This window comes from Ruditapes philippinarum, unplaced genomic scaffold, assembly GCF_026571515.1.
Source record: "Ruditapes philippinarum isolate M1 unplaced genomic scaffold, ASM2657151v2 ctg1366_1_1_1_1, whole genome shotgun sequence".
In the NCBI taxonomy this organism is placed as follows: Eukaryota; Metazoa; Mollusca; class Bivalvia; order Venerida; family Veneridae; genus Ruditapes; species Ruditapes philippinarum.
Genome location: NW_026867297.1, coordinates 163,529 through 182,412, shown reverse-complemented (window position 1 = coordinate 182,412; position 18,884 = coordinate 163,529). Strand labels below are relative to the sequence as shown.

General features: G+C 34.6%; 1 protein-coding gene across 1 annotated transcript; it reads right to left on the bottom strand.

The window, feature by feature from the left end:
• Positions 1–1,217: 1,217 nt before the first annotated feature.
• Positions 1,218–17,093, bottom strand: LOC132735587 (angiotensin-converting enzyme-like). The gene is made up of 3 exons (XM_060722563.1): positions 17,000–17,093; positions 3,510–3,707; positions 1,218–1,378 (listed from the first exon to the last, which is right to left on the bottom strand). The coding sequence occupies exons 1-3, from the start codon at positions 17,049–17,051 to the stop codon at positions 1,233–1,235; spliced, it is 396 nt and encodes a 131-aa protein (XP_060578546.1). The 5' UTR covers positions 17,052–17,093; the 3' UTR covers positions 1,218–1,232.
• Between the last annotated feature and the right edge of the window lie 1,791 nt (positions 17,094–18,884).

Here is an 18,884-nt window from a genome sequence, read left to right as displayed (position 1 = left end):
CATTATTTCGAGGTCACTATGAAGATTTTTTGTTGTTCTCATGTCCCCTTAAGTCTGCTACTGGCAACAGACTCGACCCAAACGACGTGAAAATAAAGTTCATTGTCTCATTTAAATGCATAGTTATGTATTAATTACCCATCTGAATTCTGTAAACAACACGTCAACGTTGTTACTGTAACGCCTATCTATCTACCTATTTAATCTATTTAATTACATATGTTTGATAAACTTTTGGATGTCATACTTTTATTTTTAACGAATGCTTTTCTCGTGTTTAGGTACTGAAACATTTTGGTAATTGGTCGTTAAGTAATTAGTTTAACTGATAGTAACATTGAAACGTAAAAACCAAAGGCCGTGTGCAAACAATGTCTACTTTTTGATACTGTGAGAACATTATCATTTATGAAACCAAATTAGGATATCTAACAAGCAACCCATCGCAACTGACATTATTCTTGAAGAAATGAACGCCATTGTATTTTTTGTAAAAAGATTGATGATGAATACCACTTTCCAAGACAGATTTTGTGTAAAATGTATCTGTGACATTTTTGACACAGCTTATTGCTTACGTCACAGAAATTTTCTGTCAGGTATATTAATAACAAAATACAGTCAAATTGGTTATAAATCCACACCTCTCCTGTGAAAAAGGTAAACAATCGGCTACTAGCATAATCATCATATGTAATATAAACTAAATCGAACCAAATGAAATTTTATGTACATATACATTTCTTACCGCAAATAATGCAATACCAACAGTTTTTGGTACAGTTTACTAGAAATTTTGTTACTTTAACAATACGATTATCAATATGCATTAGTAAAGTGCGGTATAATATAAGAAATAGCACGTCCTCATAGCATAGTAAGTGACATCCCAGTCAGCCGAACCTCAGCCTCCGGCTTCGATCCTTCAAATGTTGGCGGGTTGACTGATCGGTCACTATGATCTTATGAAGCACTCAATGTTGTGTACTATTTCTTTTTCACCCTTACCAACTCTAAATATCTTAAATGACCATGCCTATTTTTCATTCTGGTCAAACCCATTTCACATTTCTAGTGAAAGTTTCATCTGATCTTGGTCTTGCACTGGTTGCATAGCAGACTTAAGGCTAGTTATGTAACATGATACATACGGTTAATCTTGGTCTACACTTTTCGTTTGGTAAGAATAAACTACAACCAGCAGACTAAGTGTTAATAACGTGACTTTTATTTCATATTATTACTTTCTGTTTTATAAATATAACAGGATGAAAACTTACCCTTTGTTTGAGGACCGGGGTAATATCAATGCTTTCTCGTCCTTGGTACGGCTCTAACATATCATACAAGTTGATCCAACTTTGAGCCCACATGTTCCCTACAAAAATATTGATACATGTATATAAAACACACTTTTCTTTCATTCATTGATACGAGACAACCGCATCAATTGGAAGCAGTACTGTTATCGTCTGATGACAAACGGTTTGATTTTAGCGCTGATATTTTGAGCTCTTCTGCAAAACTTAAGCGGAAAGTGCATTTTTCTGCCATGTGTCTCCCTACATTGTCGTCTGCTGTAAAATGTTTTCATCTTATGATTCTTAGAAATAACATTATACATTTCCAAATTCTAAGATGAATACGCTCATTACAGAAAAGTTGGCGGTACCGGGTAAGGATTTTTTGTTATGTTTTTATTTATGTCAGACTTTTTTCTTTCTTTCTTTCTTTCTTTCTTTTTTTCTTTCTTTCTTTCTTTCTTTCTTTCTTGCTTTCTTTCTTTCTTTCTTTCTTTCTTTCTTTCTTTCTTTCTTTCTTTATTTATTTATTTATTTATTTAGTTAGTTAGTTATTTATTTCTATTTAGTTATTATAAGGCGGTGGGCGGGGCAAGTCAAACCGGCACTGCCAAAGCCATATGTTGACTTTCCAGGTTTAAATCATGAAGGAAAACCAGGTTCGAACAGTTGATTCAATACATTTTTTTAACATTTTCTAAAACTTATAACACAACATTCCAGAAAGAACTCATCAGCTCATCTCGATAGTATGTATAATAATTGATGAGCTGTAAATCACTCCGTTTCTGTCTAACAAGTATGTTTTATCGACAAGATCAGGCCATTAACGTATCGACTCCAGTCTAAATTGTTATAAAGGTACGCCCATTGAAAGCAAAATGTTTAGATTATCTTTTCTGTTAACAATAAAAAAATTGAAATCACAAAGTGTATTGTTGTTATGATTGGTATAGTTTTACTGCGAAAATTCGCCTTTACAGTCACACAGTTCCCTCCCCGCTCCAATAAGTAGTTGTTATTTTCATGTAATAAATTATATGTCTTTTAAATAATACTTGAGCACTTCTTTGGTACCATGGTCTCGCGTATTTATTTATTCGGACCCCACAAAATCTTAATTACAAAAAAATTAAAACAATCATGTTGCTTTTTAAATCACATAACAGGACATCGCTCTAAATATTTTCGTAACTATCTCGTGAGTAAATGACAATGTAGATCTGCAGGTGTTTTGTAATTTTAATATATTGTTAAACACCTGCTAAGAAATGTTTATCTATAGTCCAATCTCGTCTAAACAGATTTAGATATACGATTATAAACACAGGTGGCATTTAAGAGGAGAAATACCTTGTTGTTCAGAGTACGAAATATTTCATGCGAAGTATTACGTTTGTATACTTTACTTTCAGCTAATTTTCTGATAAAGTTCATGGTAGTTGATATTTATCCGTAATGCCAGTGTCATTTTTGTCAAATTGGAACAGTTGAAATTATTTTATGTTTAGTTACATAGAATTAAATATCAAAAATAATAAAACCAACAATACGTCTGCTAAGTCTGTTTATATAAGATACGACTGGCCTAGTTCTGTCCTCGAAATGAGGTGTGCAGTAATATCAGGGATTGATTTAGACGTTAATATCCACCTGTCACACATATATTTGGGACCAAGGTCCAAAATATGATTTGAGCCGCGTCACGACAAAACCAACGTAATGCGTTTGCGACCAGCATGGATCCAGACCAGTCTGCGCATCCGCGCAGTCTGATCAGGATCCATGCTGTTCGCTTATAAACCCTATTACAAGAAAAGAAACGGATAGCGAACAGCATGGATCCTGATCAGACTGTGCGGATGCGCAGGCTGGTCTGGATCCATGCTGGTCGCAAACCCACTATGTTGGTAATGTCGTGACGTGGCTCATTTAACCTTTGTCACCAGTATACAGCCAGGTCAGCCTGAACATCTGTGCATTCTGATCAGCCTCTATACTGTAGCTCATTTCTTATGTGTTTTGATATTGAAGCCCCTGAACATTAAATATACTGTTCCAAATTTTTTTTCAAAGCATGTCAAATTCATTTTATGGATTATGGGTAAATAAACTTTAAATAAAACAATTTTAAAACATATAAAATGATTTTTTCTGAAGTGATGATGATGATGATGATGATATTAATGATGAAACAAGTTAAGTTACCAAAGAGATGAGCTGGAATGTGACCACTAGCAGGAAAATGTTCGGGACCGTAATGTTCCTTCAGCCTCTTCCGTACGTATGCATGAAGTTTGCTATACAAGGGCTTTAACTCTTCCAGCAGTGTCTTTAGGTCCTCTTCAAACGTATCACTCTCATACCAGCTGCGCCAGTACTCGCCGGTGTCATTATGTCCGCCATCTGTGGAAGAAAATTACATATATTTGTGCCGCGTCACGACAAAACCAACATAGTGGGTTTGCGACCAGCATCCGCGCAGTCTGATCAGGATCCATGCTGTTCGATATCAGTTTCTCTCTGTAAGGGTTGGAACCCAAGATGGACCCTGATAACACGGGATGCGCAGGCGTTGGATATGCTAGTCGCAACGCACAAATGTTGGTTTGTGGACGCGGCTATTTAGCATGAATGTTTAAAAGAAAACATCTGTACCGGAAAGAAACCCAATTAATTAGGTTATATTTTTATTTCATTTCTTTTTTTGAAGCTTATCTGCAAATGTTTACAGAACCAACGTCACGTGAAAGCTCATAGAATTCTCTTTATGTAAGTATTCATAAACGTGTGTATGAGTGACCGAAGTTGTACTTCATGAAATTTATTGAACCCTAAGCCTGCAGGTCTCCGCTGATTCAAACCATATACCACCAGTGCAGACCAAGACCAGCTGGTAGTCGGTACTGTCTGATCATGATCTGATCTGCACGGCTCGCTATTCAGTCAAAATATACTTTTAAAAGTTTCGTGAAATAATTAATGGTTCTGTCAAGATTGAAAGACGGACAAGTCCATTTAAGATAAAAATCGGGGTAAGGGTTAAAAAAAAACATGTACATAAAGTTAGTTCCCTATTCCTTATTCATTTTTCCTTTTTCGAATAAGGAATAAGGAATCAGTTCCTTATTCCTTTTTCGAATAAGGAATAGGGAACTAGTTCCTGATTCCTTATTCAAATCTAAATAAGGAACAGCAGAATTAGTATTTATTAAAAATAAAATTATCAGAAAACTAGAACGGTTCTTTCTTTCACAAATCTGTTGAAAATGCACACATCAATCATCAAAATCATAGAATAAAGCACCCGCATCGACCTTTTTTTAAACAATATTCAAATCGAACAAGGATAAATGAACCCGTTCCTTATACCTCATTCAAATCATTGCATAAAAAAATCTGCATAAATTATTTTGAAAAAAATGTTAAAGTCGAATAAGGACTAGGGAACCAGTTCCTTATTCCTTATTCAACTCCGAATAAGGAACAGAAGAAAATACGTAAAGAAAGACACCAGTTGCAATTATTTTTGATAAATCTGCATTAGAATTGCCAGGATCAATCATTAAAATCATGAAATAAAGCATTAGCATAAAAATATTTTGGGAAAAAAATGTTAAAGTCGAATAAGGAATAGGGAACCAGTTCCTAATTCCTGAATAAGGAATCAGGAACTAGTTCCCTTTTCCTTATTCGAAAAAGGAATAAGGAACTGATTCCTTATTCCTTATTCGAAATATGGAACTAACTTTATGTACATAAAAAAAACATCCATTGTACATGTATCTATGTAACAGCCGTTTCGGTATTGCAACAGATATTTTAATGAAATATTTCTATTTCTCTGAGCTATAACGATTTTATATTCACTGCATAACCTTTGTAAATGTATTTTCATTGTTAATAATAAAGATGATCACCAAGGATAAGAATTTTATTATCTTACATGATTACATCAAATGAGCATTGCAGCTGCAGATGATGTACGCATGTAAATATGATCTCAATTCAAGCTTTAATTAATACTTGATTTGATTTTAAAGGCCCATTATGCCGAATTAATGCTTTTAATTTTATTTCTAAAAAAACTTGTTTATTTTAGTGTACTATTAAAATTTCCGAAAACTTACTCATTAGTCAATTATCTGAACATTCTTTTTCTTCTGTTGCTTTTTCTGGGGCAATTAGTACAAAGAAAGTGATTTAGTATTTTGTATGAAAGTCAAAATACTCCTTTTTGCTACATGTTTAACAAATTATTTCACATTACGTGCTAATTTCTGACTCCGTACGACGGTAGACTGCTATAGCCCCTTACAGAACTTCCGGTTCTAGTGACCTTACAGTCGCCGCACCCAGAAACAAAGAAATATTTCTCCTTGTTCTTAGGCGCGAACTATATATACGTAATGTGAAAATATTTATAATTTACTGCTTTTTTCAAATTCTAGTCAATAATCATGAAAAACCCGTGCAAGATTTACGCCCAGATTTCGCAGATTTTTAACATCATAGTTTGTGTCTGCTTACGTTTAATATGTTAGCTCCCTGATGGTTTAATCTCAAAATGTTACGATATCATTTTGATAAGAAGATTTATTTCGACTTTTAAATCACAAGCAATTAATCTTCGCTGACAATTATCAGGTTTTCTAATTTATGTTTTTCTCAGAAGTAAAATTAAGATTAAAGGTTCCCAGAGCTTTTTTTCTTTTCGTTTTTAAATGTTACCGTCATTTATTCGTTGATCAGAATTTATCGTATGTCTTGCGCACGAGATAAATAAAAAAACACACATGTCACCTTTGTGCCACCGTACGTATGTTACATAACCATTGGTATTTTTTAGGGTTTAGCCTTTGTTAATTACGCAATGATTTTTATTGATAGGTTAAGCAAATTATTACAGAGGGGACAACGTGATTTTTTTATTATTAGTAGTAAAATATAATAGTCTGACACGTGCGCACGAAAAATTTAACAAGTATGCACTTTGTAGATCATACGTGCACACGTGGTAGTTGAAAAAATATCGGTCGCTCTGTGCCACTGTAAAATGTAACATGATTCCACACTTTAAACATCACATTTTACAGAGATTTTTTCACAAATTTCTATTGTAATTTACGCAGCAAACATGAAATAATACTTCAAAAGAAAAATGGTTGTTAAACGTTCTTAAATAAGGAGCACTACAAAATCACCTTTGTTAAACGACCCTCTCTGGAGCATTAGCCTCTTTATAAAAGACAGTATCAGATCTTCCTAAAGTAAGACCCTTATTAGAACAACACTTTTCTACAACAAACACATAAACTTTGACTCCCAATAAAAAGTACATTGCACTGCAAAGGTCGAACTGTATATTGTTCCTTTCGTAACACTTTCGTTTTAATCTATTTATCTATTTATTTCAGTCATTCTTGAAATTTTTACACTAAATATACGTGCCTTTTTAAATTGACAACATAACATTAAAACAAAAAGGAATGCCATGTATTTCAACGACGTAATTTTGTTTGCAAAAAAAGAAACAATAATGGCTGTGTAATATCGAAAAAAAAATCATTCAGATGTGAGTCATTTCAAACCACTCATAATTATATCTTTTAATTTCATGTATTATATGCTAAACATAAGACATTTGCCTCTGCCTTTTATAAATATATCACTAGACGTTTGCCCATCTCTACTTTTTTCCTTGTGTCAGTTGTCCAAGGATGCATTTTTAGACGGGAGTGGGGCAAGTGTATTGAAGGGCACATTTCCCTGATTCGGTTAATATAAATACAATCTGAAAATATTACTTTTGGACTCTGAACTGTTGAAAGTGATACTAAATCTAACATATTCAAAGTAGATAAATCGCTCCTGAAAATTTAAAACGTTCGTTTTGAACCTATTAGAAAAAGAGCAATTTATTCATAAAATTAATTGGAAAAGTTAAGATGTAATAAAATAAAACATTATAAGATATGTTATTAAGAACCAATTAAGTCTATTTCTAATAAATTTCTAAATTGTGCACTTAGTAAGACTTAATTACTCACTGCACTATGGTAGCGGATTTGGGACATGCACAGTTTGCTGTTGCTGTTGATGATGAGTTCAATTGTATTCAGTTATTTTTGTCTGCTTTTTTTTTTTTTTTTTTTTTTTTTTTTGGTTGATTTTTTCTCTTAATATGTAGGGTCACATTCATGTTCAAGTCGGATAGGCAAAGGACGTAAAAACGAACGGTCAAAAACACAGTAAAACATGACTTCCACATTTTAGTTGTTTTTAATCTTTCACTTGTTGGACCTGCCCCACGAATATGCTGCACATGGCCTAAATAAGTCTCCGTACTATTTCATTTTTTTTTTACTTTATACATATACAATATTTTTTTTCAAAAACCACATCAAGAACATGAAGTTAAAGAAGGGATAAACAATCGTCTGTATGAGCGGCATTTTCCTATATTTTTAATGCTTTTGATTTTGTTTGCTTTTTATGCGATCATTTAGATACACGAAAAGTGGCATGGTATGACAATTCTTAAAAAATAAGATATCACAGTCAATACTTTTGTTGTCAGAATACCTTTAACGTGCAAAGCTCAAACAATACAGAACTCGTATATAACACAACGTTTCATTAAATAAATCAACCTTTCAAATGAACAGGGTTACCTTTTAGGAAAGGTAGATATTACTGCGGATACATATCTATATTTGAAAGGTTGATTTATTCAATGAAATGTTATGTTACTAGCAAACCCACGTTTTGATTTTAAACGATTTTTTTCTTCTCCAAAACAATGCATTCTTAACGTTTGATTCCTTACAACAAAAGTAAACATCAATTACTCCTACCTAACACGTATCATAAGATAAAACGATAGCAAGTTCATTTTGTTCATTCCTTGCACGAAATTCTCGAACTTGCTTTTCGGTCTTTAAGTATTAATAATTACCGATACTTATATTTCGCTTAAACATAATGAAATATCATTTTCTAAATTATGAAAATCACCAAGATCAAAAAGAAAATAACTCGAGAATTTATAAACCGCAATTGAAATGTTGAAGAACGATAAATGAGAAGCTACTTCGGGTTTGTTTACTTGTGTTTCGGTATTATTTACTTATCTATATATTATTATTTTCGTTACTTACAGTACATCTTGCATTTTCTACAGTACATCCTGTTTGTGGGTTTGCCTTTTATACCGCTGATACACGTAGACAAATCGCCCTTTGTCTGGATTGTAATCAATACCGTCTTTTCGAGACAATCGGGTCTTTGAGTATATTTAGTGTTTAGATGGGAAAAAGACCAACCCAAAATGCAGCAAAACCACGTAGTGCTGCAACAAACATTTTCAGATTGTTTGGGAGTGGAGTTCTTAAAAATATGTACATACACATGCATTTTAATCATACTAAAATGTATGGATTAAATCAACAAATTTTCTTAAAGGACCATTAAACCTTAAAAACGCAATTATTTTTATTCTTCAAAAAATGAGATTTTTTTTTAGTTTTGTTAAGTTTCCAAAAAGGTTACTAAATGACTGTAAACGTATCGTAGTCATCATTTGCATCTTATAGATTTTTTGCAATAAGTACATTTAATGTGATTGTGTAATTATGTATGGAAGTCAAAATTTTTGCTTACATTACGTGCTACCTTTATTACAGATTATTTCACATTCAATGCTATTTCTTTCAGGTGATAAGCATCTTACATGTTCTCAATCCGTTGTATAGTACATATGAGCCGCGTCATGACAAAACCAACATAATGGGTTTGCGACCAGCATGGATCCAGACCAGCCTGCGCATCCGCGCAGTCTGATCAGGATCCATGCTGTTCGCTATCAGTTTCTCTACTTGTAATAGGGTTGGTAAGCAAACAGCATGGATCCTGATCAGACTGCGCGGATGCGCAGGCTGGTCTGGATCCATGCTGGTCGCAAACCCATTATGTTGGTTTTGTCGTGACGCGGCTCATATATGTTTGCCCTTTCTTAGGAAGGAAAAAATATTCATTTCTGAGAATGTCTAAAATAAAAATGTACTGTCTAAAAATACAGATACAACTTACTGAAATACTTTTTTGCATAGAATAACCTTACCCGCAGGTTTTTGTAGCTTAAAAGGCCCATTATGCCCCAGATATGCTTTAATATTTCTCAAATGTGGTTTAATTTTGTTAAACTTTTATAGCATCCAAAATGTTACTCTTTGGCCAGTTACCTTAATCGATCTTTGTCATCTGTTGCTTTTTGGCAAAAAGTAGAGTTATAGTGATTTTTGTATTTTGTATGGAGTTCAAAATACTATTTTGCTTACATTTTGCTACTACTTTTATGACAACTTATTTCACATATATCGCTACTTTCTTCAGGTAGCAAGCATCTAACATTCACTAAAACCATTATTTAAACATTATAAATTGAATGTTTGCCCTTTTTAAAGAAGTAAAAATGTTTTTGTTTCTGAGGCATAATGTGTGTGCCTTTGAAAGTAGGCATTCGCCTTATATAAGTTAATATACCGTTAGAGAGTACATTTTTACTTTAAATAGTGCAATTGACAATAACGCTGATACTGAAATATAAATTCACACAGAAAGGAAAAACCTGTACAGGTGGAATGTAAAATGTACACATTTTTTCTTAAACGTGTATTTCTGTATTTCTAAATAGCTCAGCATTTTTTGCTGACATAATCTTAACAGCTCTGTGATATTATTTCGATTAGTCGATTTATTTCAGCACTATTATCTACAGTAATCAATCTTTACTGACAATAATCTGACAATATTCTGACAATAATCGCAGTTTCCCATTTATATATCGGTAGAGGAGATAACCTACCAAAAAACATAATAAAAATATCCTGGAAATAGTCTGCAAGGTCATTGAATCGTTTATATTCAAATAAAAAAAATCTTTATATCAAAAACAGAGGTGAAAACTTTTAATGCATTATTAACCGGGGCTTAAACTTTGGCAACAGTACATAGCCGTGCCAGCCTGCATATCCGTAGAGTCTGACCTTGCCCTTTACTGTTGGTAGCTCCTTTTTTTTTGGGGGGGGGGGGGGGGGTATTTTGGTATTTTGATGAAATCCCTATAACATCGAATGGACTGTTCCAAACTCAACAGGTTAAAGGTTAAACGTGCATTGAAATAACGAGTTTTACATTATTTATCTTAATTGTTAATGCATTACATTTTATTGACAATGCCTCAAGTAGAATGTCTTTAAACTCCAATTTATCTCCAAGTTAAATATCATTTTGTTATTTTTTTAAATGTTCACATATCAAAATGAAGTGTTATCGTCTAAATCAGTGCACGATGCCAAAAGAAACTGCTGTCTGAAATAAGGCTGATCATCTATTGATAAATTGATTGTAAACGTTTTCAACTTTTACCCAGGATTATTCGTAGAAAGATACTGTATGAAGAATTGGTGTGCGGTGTTTTTAAACCTGGAGATGTGCTGCTTCAAAAATGTATGTCGTTCAAATATAACAAATGGTAGGATTATGGTTAATGTTACTCAATTGAAAACGATGTTCTTGTAAAATGGCAATATGTCATAGTAAAATGGCGATGTCATAGTTAAAATAGCGATAAGCCATATAGTAAAATGGCGATTTCACAGTTAAAATAGCGATAAGTCAAATAGTAAAATGGCGATTTCATAGTAAAATGGCAATATGTCATAAAATAATGACGATATGTCATATAGTAAAACGGTGTTACGTCATATAGTAAAATGGCAATACGTCATAATAAAATGGCAATATGTCATAGTAAAATGACGATTTGTCATATAGTAAAATGGCGATACGTCAGATAGTAAAATGGCGATAAGTCAGATAGTAGAGTGTCGATAAGTCAGATAGTAGAGTGGCAATACGTCATAGTAAAACATCGGTACGTCATATAGTAAAATGGCGATACGTCATATAGTAAAATGGTGATTCGTCTTAATAAAATGGCGATGCGTCACACAGTAAAATGGCGAATCGTTATGGAAAAATGGCGATACGTCATAGTTAATTGGTTATAGGTCATAGTACAATTGTGATACAATGTACAAATGATTCGTCCCGTCTGCTGTAAACGGGATGTCTTCTTCTTTTTTTAAATATACATTTGTATTTTTACTATATTGATTGACAAATTCACAGTGGTTAAACGCGTCTATATCCTGCGCTCACAAGCAATGATAAAAGTTGAAATAAGGATGCAATAAATCATACTGTGATAGAAAGTAGTACTCAGTATACATAGAATTTTACAGGCTCGCAATAAATGATACACTTTTTTTATGTTCGTGTCATCAGGATGATTTCGGTGAGAACAACATTTTCAAATTAAACAACTTCAAATGTGTTTTTATTTTCATATCAGTTTAATTGTGATACCGTTGTACAAAACATGTTGGCAGTACATGATTTACAATCTCTTATAAGATATTTTAATATGACAAAAATTAAACCACACAACTTGCAGATTCGTTTCTACCACAAAGATATCTTGTTTTTGTTTGTTTGTTTTTGTTGTTGTTTTTGTTGTTGTTGGTTTTTTTTTGGTTTCTTTTTTTTTTTTTTTTTTTTTTTTTTTGTTCTTTTGGATTTTTGGTTGTTTTTTTTATCGTTTTTTTTTTTGTTTTGTCTTTTTTATCATTATCTTTTCTTTTTTCCTTCTTTTTTAGTTGGGGGGGGGGGTAATTTGTCTTTTATAATTATTATGTTGTTTTTTTGTTCGTTGGTTGGTTGTTGTTTTGTGTGTGTGTGTGGGGGGGGGGGGGTTGGCCTTCAGTCAATACCATTTTACGCATGAATTCTACGTTAAGTTGAAATCGTTTACTGTTAAACTGTTCAATAAATGATCAGCCTATTTTCAGACAAAGCAACTTGTCTGTTGGCATTGTGCACTGATTTTTTGACGATAACACTTCAATTTGAATATGTGAAAATTTCGTAAAAATAACAAAATGGTATTTAACTTACGAGATAAATTAGACGCTGAAGACAGTCGACTTACACCGTATACTCAAAAAGTCTTTTTAAACTATAATACGTTAATAATGGAGGTAAAAGAGCCCGAAAGAAGTATCAAATTTAAATTTAGTTCAATCACCATTTTAAATGAGGATTTAAAAGTTTTATGTACCTGTTAGCATAGAAAGGGGGTTATGTGAGAAGTTTAGCAGTTAAACAGTGAGCCAAAAGCAAAAAGGCATTACGATTTATATAGGGAAATCAATGATTCTGCCCTGTTATGCAACAGCTTGGGTAAGCAATCTTAAGCCGAGCATTTCCAAAATTGAAAGTGCTAAGAAATGCCCCTTTCTCTCAGGTATGCTCAGCTGGGTAAAAAGCAATCTAGCCCGGGGCCCGTTCCAAAATTTTTATAGTGTAAAAAATTACTCTTGCTGTTATACTAAGCTGGCTAAGCAATCTAGCGGGGCATTTTCCAAAAATACTTTAGCATTAGTGTTTACAAAGCTCTTCTGTTATGCCTCAAGCTGGCTAAAGCAATCTTAGCCCGGGGCATTTTCAAAATTTATGTGTAAAAATTTGCTTCTGCTGTTATGCTCAGCTGGCTAGGGCAATCTAGCGGGGCATTCCAAAAATATAGTGTAAAAAATGCTCAGCTGGTATGCCCTCAGCTGTCTAGGCAATCTAGCGGGCATTCCTAAATATAGTGTAAAAAATACTCTGCTGTTATACTAAGCTGGCCTAAGCAATTCTAGCGGGGCATTCCAAAATACTAGCATAGTGTACCAAAGCTTCTGCTGTTATGCTCAGCTGTGGCTAAGCAATCTAGCGGGGGCATTTTCAAAATATAGTGTAAAAATGCCTCTGCTGTTTATGCTCAGCTGGGCTAGGCAATCTAGCGGGGCATTTCCAAAATATAGTGTAAAAATGCTCTGCTGTTTATGCTCAGCTGGCTAAGCAATCTAGCGGGCATTCCAAAATATAGTGTAAAAATGCTCTGCTGTTATGCTCAGCAGGCTAAGCAATCTATCGGGACATTCCAAAATAAAGTGTTAAAAATGCTCTGCTGTTATGCTCAGCTTGGTAAGCAAATCTAGCGGGGCATTTCAAACAGTGTAAACATGATTTTGCTGGTATGCTCAGCTGGCTAGGCAATCTAGCAGGGCATTCCTAAAATATAGTGTAAAAATGCTTAGCTGTTATGCTCAGCTGGCTAAGCAATCTAGCGGGTCATTCCAAATATATGTGTAAAAATGCTCTGCTGAATTGCTCAGCTGGCTAGGCAATCTAGAAGGGCATTCCTAAATATAGTGTTAAAAATGCTCAGCTGGCTAGGCAATCCAGCAGAGCATTTCCTAAATATAGTGTAAAAATGTTCTGCTTGGCAAGCTCAGCTGGCTAAGCATCTAGCAGAGCTTCCAAAATATAGTGCGAAAAATGCTCTGCTGGTATGCTCAGCTAGCTAAGCAATCTAGCAGGGGCATTCCTAAAGTATAGTGTTAAAAATGCTCAGCTGGCTAGGCAATCCAGCAAAGCATTCTGAAAATTAGTGATGTAAATAGGGTTCTGGCCGGAATGCTGAGCTGGTTCTAGGAAAACTAGCAGGGCATTCTTAAATAAAGTATAAATTTCGTTGGTCTGCAACTGATTATTTGGCACTCGTAGACTTTCTGAAATATTAGTGCCAATGCAGATAATGACATTTTTGACTTCTACGGGACCCTCAAGTGTCCATTTCTTTGGTCTCCGACTGATTCTAGGACGATCGAAGACTTTCAGAAATTTTTGGTGTTAATGCAGATAATGACATTTGTGAATTTTTAGGACCATCCAGAGTCCATTTCGTTGGTCTGCGAATGTTTCTGGAACACTCGCAGACTTTCAGAAATGTTCGTGCCAATGGAGATAATGACATTTTTACTTCAAAAGGGACCCTCCTGAGTCTATTTCGTTGGTCTGCGACTGATTCTGAGTCACTCCGCAGACTTTCAGGAATTTTTGGTGTCAATGCAGAAAATGATATTTCTGACTTATTGGGACCTGTTCTGAATCCATTTTTTGGTCTACGACTGATTCTGAGGCACTCACAGACTTTCAGGAATTTTTGATGTCAAGGCAGATAATGACATTTTTTACTTCTAGGGACCATCCAGGAATCCATTTTTTTGGTCTGCGACTTAATCTTGGACAGTCATAGACTTTCAAGGAATTGTTGGTGCCAATAGAGATAATTACAATTTCAATGACATTATTGACCATGCCAGGAGTCTATTTCGTTGGTCTGCGACGATTATTTGGCACTTGGCAGACTTTCAGGATTTTTGGTGCTACCCATGCAGAGTAATGACATTTTAGGGTAAAAAATGCTCTGCTTATGACTAAGGGTCCTTTAAAAGTAAAAAAGTCATGATCTGACAATGCGCACTAAAAACATCTGAAAGTCTGCGAGTCTCAAGGAATCATCGCAGACCCGAGAAATGTTACTCTTGGTCGGTTCCCTAAAAAGTAAGAAATGTCATTATCTCTCCATTTGGCATCATAATTCTGAAAGTCTGCATAGTGTCCCAAAATCAGTCGCAGACCAGCGAAATGAAACTCTGGCTGGGTCACTAGAAAGTCAAAAATGTCATTTATCTCCAGTTGGCACCAGTAGATTCCTGAAAGTCCCTGCGGAATGTCCCAGAATCAGTCGTCAGACCATCAAAAAAATGGAACTCTGGCGGGTCCCTTGAAGTAAAAATTACCATCATCTCTATTTGGCAACCAAAATCTTTCCTGAAAGTCTGCGAGTGTCCAACAATACGCTGCAGGCCAATGCAATGGACTCTTAAAGGTCCCTTAGAAAGTCAAAAATATGATTATATTTCCATTTGGCCCCAAAACCATTCCTGAAAGTCTGTGAGTGTCCAAGAATCTAGTCGCAGACCGACCAAAAATGGACTCTTGAGGGTCCCTAGAAGTCTTAATTGTCAATATCAGCGCATTGGCACCAAAATTCCTAGAAAGTCTGCGAGTGTCCTTTTCAAAAAGTCGCAGGACAATGAAATAGTCTCTTTACGGTCCTTAGAAGTCAAAAAATGATCATTAATTTCTATTGGCACCGAAAATTCCTGAAAGTCTGCGAGTGCCTCAGAATTGCCTAGAAGTCGAAATGTCAATAAAAATTTGGCAACAATAAATCCTGAAACTCAGAATCATTCTGCCAACTGAGCATTCCACCAGAGCATTTTTTACTATATTGTGGGAAATGCCTCTGCTAGATTTGCCTAGCCAGCTTAGCATTCCACCAGAGCAATTTTACACCATATTTAAGTAAGCCCTGCTAGATTGCCTAGCCAGCTGAGCATATCCACCAGAGCATTTTTTCACTATATTAAGTAATGCTCTGCTATGTGCCTAGCCAGCTGAGCATTCCAGCAGAGCATTTTTACACTATATCTAGTAATGCTCTGCTAGATTGCCTAAAGCCAGCTGAGCATTCCCAGCAGAGCATTTTTTTTCACTATATTAAGGAATGCTCTGCTGATAGTGCCTAGCCAACTGGAGCATTCTGCAGAGCATTTTAACACTTTATTTAGTAAGTGCCCTGCTAGATTGCCTAGCCAGCTTAGCATTCCAGCAGAGGCATTTTTACACTATATTTCGTAATGCTCTGCTAGATTGCCTAGCAGCTAGCATTCCACCAGAGCATTTTTACACTTTATATTTTAGAAATGCCCTGCTAGATTGCCTAGCCAGTTAGCATTCGAGCAGAGCATTTTTACACTATATTTTAGTAATGCCTCTGCTAGATTGCCCCAGCCAGCTAAAAAGCATTCCAGAAAAGCATTTGTTCACTATATTTTAGTAATGCTCTGCTAGATTGCGCTTGCCAGCTTAGCATTCCAGCAGAGCAATTTTTTACACTATATTTAGGGAAATGTCCTGCTAGATTGCCTACCCAGCTTAGCATTCCAGCAAAGTGCATTTTTACACTATATTTAGTAATGCTCTGGCTAGATTGCCTAGCCAGCTTTAGCATTTCCAGCAGGGCCATTTTTTCACTATATTTAGGAATGGCCTGCTAGATTGCCTAGCCAGCTTAGCAATTCCAGCAGAGCATTTTTACACTATATTTAGGAATGCCCTGCTAGATGCCCAAAACAGCTGAGCATTACAGCAGATCATTACCTTCCCTATATAAATTGAAATGCCTTTTTGCTTAGCTCACTCTTCACTGCTAACTTCTCACATACAGAAAGGGGATAATATGTACAGTGTCCTGTTTGGGCCAGTTAAAAAGTCGCCAAAATACGTACGAGAGTTTGACTAAATCTCTTGTGTCCCCCTTTTTTATTTTAGCAGATCAAGTTTCAGAGATTTAAAATTCGTGAGAAATTAACAAAACATTCAAAGTTTAATTTGTTGCATATTTAACTTTTATCACGGTGTGTTTGTTTGAAACGCTGTCGAGGATTAATCTGATCTCTCGTCTGCTTGTTTTAATGAATTTCGACTAATTTTTCAGTACCAGGTTACACTGCTGAAGTTATCCGGAAGATAATTGTGAGCCTCGCAAAAGGTCCTTAAGAAACTCGAGAGAGAAAATTTGACTCAGCAGAAATCCTAAGATAAATCATGGAAAAAAATATTTCAAAGATGAGTGTTGTGATTTAAAAGAAAATGATAAGAAAATGTTATAGACGAACCTCTCACGCCTTCGTTGGAAAGTTCCACAAATTCTTCATACAACTGTTTCATTTCACCTTTTGCAACATCTCTCCACCTTTTCCATCCCAGCCCTAATGTTATTATTTCCCAAATTTTCCGCCAAATAAGGGGCCCCCCCCGTTTTTTTCAAACCTTTTCTTTAAAAAAAAACTTTTAAATTTAAAGCAAAAAAAATTTGTATTCATAATTTCTCCCTTTCTGTCATAAGTTGTTTTTAGATTTGGTAAAAAAAACCCCGGGAACAATAAAAAGCAAACAATGTATAAATTTGCCCAAACTTTTTCCCAAATAATGGTTCGTGTCAAACCTGGTAATAAAAATAACTGACAAGAAAAGCACCTTTATATCATATCCCCTACTTTCCCCATTACTTGTGTAAGACCTGGTTATAAAACAACTGACAATGTATCATAATTTCTACTTTTTGCCATTAGTCGTGTCAGACCTGGTAATAAAAACAACTGACAATAAAAGCGACAAATGTATCATAATCCCTACTCTATGTCATAAGTCGTGTTAGACCTGGTAATAAAAACAACTGACAATAAAAAAGCAAATGTAACATAATCCCTACTTTACGCCAGATCTGGTTATAAAACAACTGACAGTAGAAAAGCAAATGTATCATAATTCCTACTGTCTGTCATAAGTCGTGTCCGACCTGGTGATAAAAACGACTGGCAATAAAAGCGAGTTGGATATTTTTCAAGAGTTTTATTACTAATGATTTAATAGATTTTGTAAAAAGCTTGATAAAGCTTTTAATATTACATAAAAAATTCTGACCGCACACCAAATATTTACACCGTTGATTTAGCATGTGTTGCCACAATTTAGGTAATTTATGCGAATTGTACGTGCGTAAAGCTAGCTTAATTTGATGTTTACTGCTATCAACAACACTTGAAGCAATTCAAAATTTCATTTCGTGAAAATTGACATAAATCTTGATGCGTAATAAGGATTTAGTCTCAAAGTTTTATTAAAAAATATCCATTTTGTTCCATCTTAGGTTGTTGTTTTTGTTGTTCTTGTTGTTGTTGGTGGTGGTAGTGGTAGTGATGACGTTGATGCTGCTGCTGTTGCTGTTATTGATGATGATGTGTGTTGTTGTTGTTGTTATTGTTGTTGTTGTGTTCAACAACAATGTAGAGGTCAAATGGCGATTTTCCAGCTTTAAGTGATACAAAATCGAAAAGTCACTGCAAACAATTGAATAGATTGTTTATTCTATACAGATATTTTTAACGGGGTTATTATGGGGCCAGTTTTAAAGGGTTAAATTTGCAATATAAAACCCCCAATCCTAAATTTTTTTTCCGGTTTTTGGATATAGCAAACAAATGGTTATAATTCAAATAAAAATATGAAAATTTACAACTTTTTGGACTTTTCCTTTTTAAAAATTAAATTATATTTATACCGGGGGGCCAAGTGACATGCCCCGGTAGTCCAGGGGTACCCCCGGGCATACCTTCCCTTTACTTGAAAAATACCTTTTTAAACTTCGTTTTGAAAAAACAAACCCCAAGCTAAAAAATAAAAAAAAATAAAAAGATTTTCCGAACAAAATCAAAACCTGCTTATAGTTTTTATTGATTTCACGGATTATATTGATATTGGTATGCTTAAACAGAAACATCATCATTTAATAAAACATCCACGTGCCAACATATAACCAAACAACACTTTTAATGTGTTTTGTTTTTTTTTTCTCAAGAAAAACAGACAATTTCTGCAAATAGTTGAGAACGAATCACATTAGGAACACTGACGTCAACCAACAGGCAATAGAAAATAATTCATTATGCGCCATGTCCAGGACTCGAACTCTAGAATGCAAGGTTCGCTCTCAACTTTGAG

Excerpts from the sequence above, each read along its gene's own strand:
- LOC132735587 (XM_060722563.1), bottom strand. The coding sequence starts at position 17,051 with ATGAAACAGTTGTATGAAGAATTTGTGGAACTTTCCAACGAAGGCGTG. Across the intron at positions 3,708-16,999 it reads TTCCAACGAAGGCGTGAGAG|ATGGCGGACATAATGACACC; the intron begins GTTCGTCTATAA and ends TTTCTTCCACAG. Across the intron at positions 1,379-3,509 it reads CATTCCAGCTCATCTCTTTG|GGAACATGTGGGCTCAAAGT; the intron begins GTAACTTAACTT and ends ATATTTTTGTAG.